General features: G+C 40.2%; 1 protein-coding gene across 1 annotated transcript in view; it reads right to left on the reverse strand.

The window, feature by feature from the left end:
* ctnnbl1 (catenin, beta like 1) overlaps nucleotides 1-6,461 on the reverse strand; it is a 69,492-nt gene that overhangs the window by 23,597 nt on the left and 39,434 nt on the right. Inside the window, exon 13 of the mRNA XM_024293726.1 lies at nucleotides 5,287-5,367. Coding sequence (XP_024149494.1) covers nucleotides 5,287-5,367 — 81 coding nt within the window. The remainder of the gene's footprint in view (nucleotides 1-5,286; nucleotides 5,368-6,461) is intronic.

The raw sequence follows: 6,461 nt of genomic DNA on the forward strand, positions 1-6,461 counted from the left end.
GGGTGAAGGCGGGGTTCACCCTGGACAGGTCGCCAGTCTGTCTCAGGGCCTCAATCACACACATTCACTCTCACATTCACATCTAGGGACAATTTAGAGTCACCAATCAATATGAAGCATGTTTTTGGACGGTGGGAGGAAGCCGGAGTCCCCGGTGAAAACCCACGCATGCACGGGGAGAACATGCAAACTCCACACAGAAAGGTCCCAGCCGGGAGTCGAACCGGGGCCTTCTCGCTGTGAGGCAAGAGCGCTAACCACTGCGCCACCGTGCAGCCCGTTAGGTTTTCAGTTGGTCACATTTTTATTTCAATGAACATTTGGACAGTCCGGCCCTCGACTTGTAGCAAAATGTTTTATTTGGCCCTCCGTCCATTTGACTTTGACACCCCTGCTTTAAATAAACCATTTCTAATCTTATCTAATCTAAAAACAAAGTAATCTGAGCAACAACAAAAAAAAAATTACGTTTTGAGAGATGCTAGGTATATTCTTGCTTTTCTGCATGTCAAAAAAAAAAAATTAATTCATATTATTAAAAAAAAAAAGGGGGTCATGAATTCAAATCCAAATTTTGGCTAAAGTAAGACTATATGGCTGCTTCTAGGTTTAGATCAGTAGAGCCCAAATGACTCTTTTACTGTTAAAGGTTGCCAACCTGTGGTTTAGATGATGAAGAAGCTTCGACTCCAAAAATAAATGTTATAATCCTAAAACGAGCAAAACCAAGAGAATAAAAGTTTTTTTCTTTGAATAAACACATCATCGGGGAAGCTAATCTAAGCCCCCCCAGCAGAAGTAAAGAAGATTCAGAAAGAAGAGGGTGATGAAAGCTCAAAAAAGACGTAAAACGAAGTACACTGAAGCAGCACAAACACTGGATGGAGAGGAAAAAAGAAAGAGGAAAAATGTATTTGGGTGGATCAAAAGCACAGAAGAAGCGTGAAAAATGATAGAAAAATAAGGCGCTTAAGAAAAGGGAGTAGAGGAATATTACCAGGAGAAGAAGACAGGACAAAATGTTAAAGAATAAACCAAGATGGAGAAGGAAACTTTAAGGTAGGAAGAAGATGGAAAGAGCAGAAGTGAAGAAAAGACAAACGGAGGTGGGAAGAAAATAAGCAGCTTATTAAAGGCATCATGAAAGGAAGAGCAGCAGCAGCTCGTCTCTGCTATCCTCCCTAAGAATCAGAGCATAATGGAAGCAGAGGAAAACCTTTTGCTTACTCCTCTTAAAAACAAGCTTAACCAGGAGAGATAAAACACTGCAGCTAGCAGCGGCGGGTTCTGCCGAGGCGCTGGACAGAGCGGCGTCTTTATCAGCTTAATGAAACGTGACATTTGGCGTGGGCTTTGATTCGCACAAACTTAAAATACCAAGCGCGTGTTTCTGTATTCCACCGGCATCAGCACAGACCGGCGGACGCCACAGATCGTATCTGCAGAGCGCAGACGGCAGGAACGCTTCTACATTTAGACAGAAGATAAATAAAAATACCACAAGAACGAGCTGAGTCAGGATCAGAAATGATGTGTTAACGGCGAAGACTGTTCAACATACCCACTAACGAAACATTTACTGGTATTACTAATACATTATTAATAGGCGAGTAGGGAGAAACTGATTCAGCGATATATTACAATATTTCATTTGTCAATACTTGTATTAGTTTAAAATGCTGACGATATTTCATTAAGTATTTATGAGCGTCCTTCAATGCCTTACTTTTATTTTCCATTTAAACCCCTGACTGCTAGTTGGCAGCAGACTGAGCCTCTTTGAGCATCTCTACCTCCTCATGTTCAGTCAGACTCCTAGTTTTTGTTGTTATGAGACATGTACTACTTCATTTTTACTTGAGTACTGAGCTGAAACCACCTTACTGCCAATATCAGTATGCAATTTAGGTGCTTAATGTTCTGATCATGAAATAACATTAATTTTCCCAGTCTGTAGGCCAAATACAATATTTGTTTGCATGTCATGAAATAAAAAGAGAAAATAAAGAATATTTAGTCTCATAGTGGCAAGGTATATTGTATTCTTTCAGCAGGAGTGCTGACAAATAAGACAGTTTTAAAAGAGCTTTCAGCTGAAATCCTCCTCCCAATTTTGTTAAAAATGCCTCTTATCCATTTCACCACAAAATGCCAAATTAGCTTGAAAAACTAAAAAAAAAAAAAAAAAAAAAAAAGCTTAGGTTTGTCAAAACAGCTAGCATGTTGCTAAAAAAATAGCTAAACTTCAAACCAGCTTATTAAACAAAACAAAAAAAGCCTAAATTAGCCAAAACAGCTAGCTTGAAGTTGAATTATTAGCTGAACTCCAAAATAGCCTAAAAATCCAAAAATAGTCCATAAAGCTAGCAGAATGACAATTTTTAAAACTTTAAAACTATAACTTTTTAACATAATTATGAATAATAAAAGGCAGGAATATTATTCCAGAATAAAACAACTTAAACCTTAAATAACTTTCACATCATTCTCTTCTTTGCTAAATGTGTGCTCTATGTAGAATCTTTGTTTTCTGTTATCCTGATACTTAAAATCTCAGTTCATGAGATCTGGTGATACGTTATTAGGACTCTCCTAAAGTCAGTGTACTGAGCAGCACTTTGCTGTGTTGCTGTGCCTCAAATAGGTGTTCTACCACCTCTGGCCGCAGGTGTGTCACGCTCCCAACCGCTCTGAAAAAGAGGGAAGCCGACAATCAGCCTACACAGATAGCTGCACACGCGGACGAGGCGTCTTATCAGCAGGTTATCGTCAAGCCACACTTTCATCCATCCCACAGGAAGAGCCCGGAGAGCGACACAGCGAGACGGCGGAGGAGGAAAAAAAGGGAGAGAAAGCGACGGAGGGGGAGAGAATGTCAAATTGTCTGGCCTTTTCTTCAAAATCCCACCACGCTGTCTGCCTGAGAAATTAATCTTCTGTCATCTTTAGATAGGAATCTCACACTTATCTGTCTCCACCCACACGTCCCCCCCACGCCGTCACCCCCTTTTCACTCAAGCGCTTCTAGTTTTTGTTTTTTTGCATTTCCTATTTTTTCCCTATTATTTTAAACAGGATTTACGAGGATTTTCTTCTCTTTCTACCGTTTTCTAATACCGTTTCTGTCTCCTCTTCCTCCCCGTCACTCATCATCATCGCCTGTCTCCCTCCATCCCCAGCTATCAAACTTTCAGCTCCTGTGTAAACTGTCACATTGTTATCTCCAGGATGGTATTTAGGGTGTCCTGCCCCCGTGGCTTTGGATGTGACACTGAACAGAACTGGACTTTTCTCCACGGAAAAGAAATGACATTCTCCCAGCGCCTCCTTTAGAACCAGGACTGTTAGTGACATGCAGAATGTCAACAGGACCACACGTTCACCACAGGTTCACTGGAAGGACAATCAGCTCATTTCATTCATTCATTCATTCATTCATTCATTCATTCATCTTCTTGTCCGCTTCTTCCCTTTCAGGGTCGCGGGGGTGCTGGAGCCTATCCTGGCTGCTGATGGGCAAAGGTGGGGTTCACCCTGGACAGGTCGCCAGTCTGTCTCAGGACCTCAATCACACACACATTCACTCTCACATTCACACCTAGGGGCAATTTAGAGTCACCAATTAACCTATGAGGCATGTTTTTGGACGGTGGGAGGAAGCCGGAGTCCCCGGTGAAAACCCACGCATGCACGGGGAGAACATGCAAACTCCACACAGAAAGGTCCCAGCCGGGATTCGAACCAGGGCCTTCTCGCTGTGAGGCAAGAGCGCTAACCACTGCGCCACCGTGCAGCCCAATCAGCTCATTTACTTAAAAAAAACAAATTAAACTAGAAAAAGTTGCATTACCTGGAATAATGCTAGTGTGAATGCTTTTTGCTGAAAGTAGTCGCTGAAGATATTGACGCTTTTTGCTGAAAATCATGACGGAATTTACTTCAATTGCTGAAGGGATTTGCTGAAAATGCAAAAGCTATTTGCAAAATGTTAAATTTGATAAAAGACTGGAAATTTAGTTAAAGAACTATAAAAGGGATCTTTGACCTTCTGAAAAATGTGTAATAAAATTGCTTAAAAAATCCAAAATACACGCCAATATTGCAAAAACATTTAGTGTGTTGCTTAAATATGAACTCCAAATTAGCCCTAAAAAGCTAGCTCTTTCTTTAAATACTAGCAAAACTCTGAAATTGCCTAAAATTCCTCAGTACACAAAATTTGTCACAATGATAACTAACTAAACTCTAAATAAGCCTAAAAAAACAGTAGATGACAAATTAACCAAAAACATTAGCATTGCGCTAAAATATTAGCTAAACTCCAATTTAGCATAAAAAATGCCAAATTATCAGAAAAAAAGCAATTGGGTTGCTTAAATCCTAGCTAAACTCAAAAATTGCCTAAAAATCTTCATATAAAAAAATATTTAAAATGTTACCATGTGGCTAAAATAGAAGCTAAACTCTAAATTAGCCCAAAAAAACAGTAGATAACGAATTAGCCAAAAATGTAGCATGTTGCTAAAATAGAAGCAAATCTCTAAATTAGTCTAAAAAAACCTCAGTAGATAATAAATTAGCTAAAAATGTTAGTATGTTGCTAAAATATTAGCTAAACTCCAATTTAGCAGAAAAAAACTCAGTAAATGCCAAAAAAAAGCTAACACGTTGGTTAAATACTAGCTAAATTCCAAAATAGCCTGAAATTCCTCAGTAGAATAAATTAGTCAAATAATTAGCCTGTTGCTAAAATAGAAGCAAAACTTTAAATAAGCACATAAAAACCTTATCCAAAAACATTATCATTTGCTAAAATATTAGGTAAGATTTAAACAGAGCCCCTGAAATTTGAAGACTTTCTCAATAATTCCCTGTGGGGCATATTTTGCTCAATATTTAAAAACTTTAAAGTTTATGAATACCAAAAAAACAGCAGTAATGTCCCGAAGGGGTTAATGTCCAGAATCTTTTGATATACAGATTTCTGAAATCACTGAAAGTGTGATTGAGTTTTTACGCGGCAAAATACGTACAGAAAGGAGCAGAAGAATCACTGTAAAATGTAAAAAATGCTATAAAAATAATTTTACTTTCACATGAATTCAAGTAAATGTTCATGACACAACTGAGTGAAGGTTCAGGTTATAATAAGAGGAACAACTTTGTGAATATGAACCTAAAACTGTTGTGTTTCTGTACATCTCCAACAGCTTGAATATAGAAAACTCGGAGGTATAAAATGGCGGAAAGGATGCCAAGAAGACATAAAGACTGAGGGATGCTCACATGTTTCTCCCCTTCGATTCTCTTGTCAGCTTGTTGAACAGCCTCCAGATACTTAAAATGCAGCTCCATCAGTCGATCAACCTGGACAGAGGAGGAAAACACGGGGAGCACAGATGAGGTGAGATGCAGGCAGAAAAGCATGTAAGCAACTTCAGCAACACGAGGGAAAAGACAGAATACAAATCACCGGCCAAACAAGCATGGAAATTCCTGATTCTGGAAAACCCTTTCAGACAAGAGTGATTCCAGATTCCTAATGACGGACCAATGACAGAGCCTCTAGAGCGGGGGTCGGCATTCGGCAACCTGCGCATGCGGCTCTTCAAGCACTCCCTTGCGGCTCAGTGGCGCTTTATCAAAAATGTTTGAAAATAATAAATAATGTTGGAGGGAAATATATTGTAGCGATTTGGGTGGGAGCAGAACTAAGCAGATGGCTGGCAGGTTTGAATCCAGTAATCACTTTTGTCCCATACATTGTACGACCCCATGTGATTGGAAAACGAAGCGTACACGCAGGTCATGTAAATCAGCTGGTGTCAATGTTTAGCCTACCATTCTTTTTACAGTACAGACCCACAGAACCACCGACACTGTGAGGAGCCTCACTCATACACACACCACTCTCACTCATGGTGCCGGTAAAACACTCAAGTCCCATAATGCAACACAAGAACAGACACTAACTCCACCCACTAACAAGGAACTATTTCTAAATTAACAGTCAGGCTGCCACAATATTTTTGTTTTTAATACAATTTCTGTAGGAGGACAAACATGACACAAACATCCTTTACGTTTTCCAGTTGTTGTGAGATGAGTGTAGATGCTTCCACGCCGTCTGAGTCAGCGCACAGCAGAATTCCTGCTCGTGCGTCTGGAGCGCACGTGAGCGCACGTTGCTACGCGGGTTTTGAAGTCGGGTCACGAGCTCCACGTACAAATCGGCACGCATTGAGCGCGCTGAATCTTCAATCCGGTTCAAGATTTCCACGCACAGTAACTGTGCGTGGAAATCTTGAACCGGATTGAAGATTCAGAGCGGGAGCTGCTTGTGGGCGGAGTCTGCTTCAAAGCACAGAAGTGTCAAACGTGATCACGAAGGAGAAATGAATCATTACGGTTTGTGTCCACTCAGGTTAATATGACACCAAGATGAGATGAGCGCTAATGAA

Source organism: Oryzias melastigma, linkage group LG7 (genome assembly GCF_002922805.2).
Source record: "Oryzias melastigma strain HK-1 linkage group LG7, ASM292280v2, whole genome shotgun sequence".
Taxonomy (NCBI): domain Eukaryota; kingdom Metazoa; phylum Chordata; class Actinopteri; order Beloniformes; family Adrianichthyidae; genus Oryzias; species Oryzias melastigma.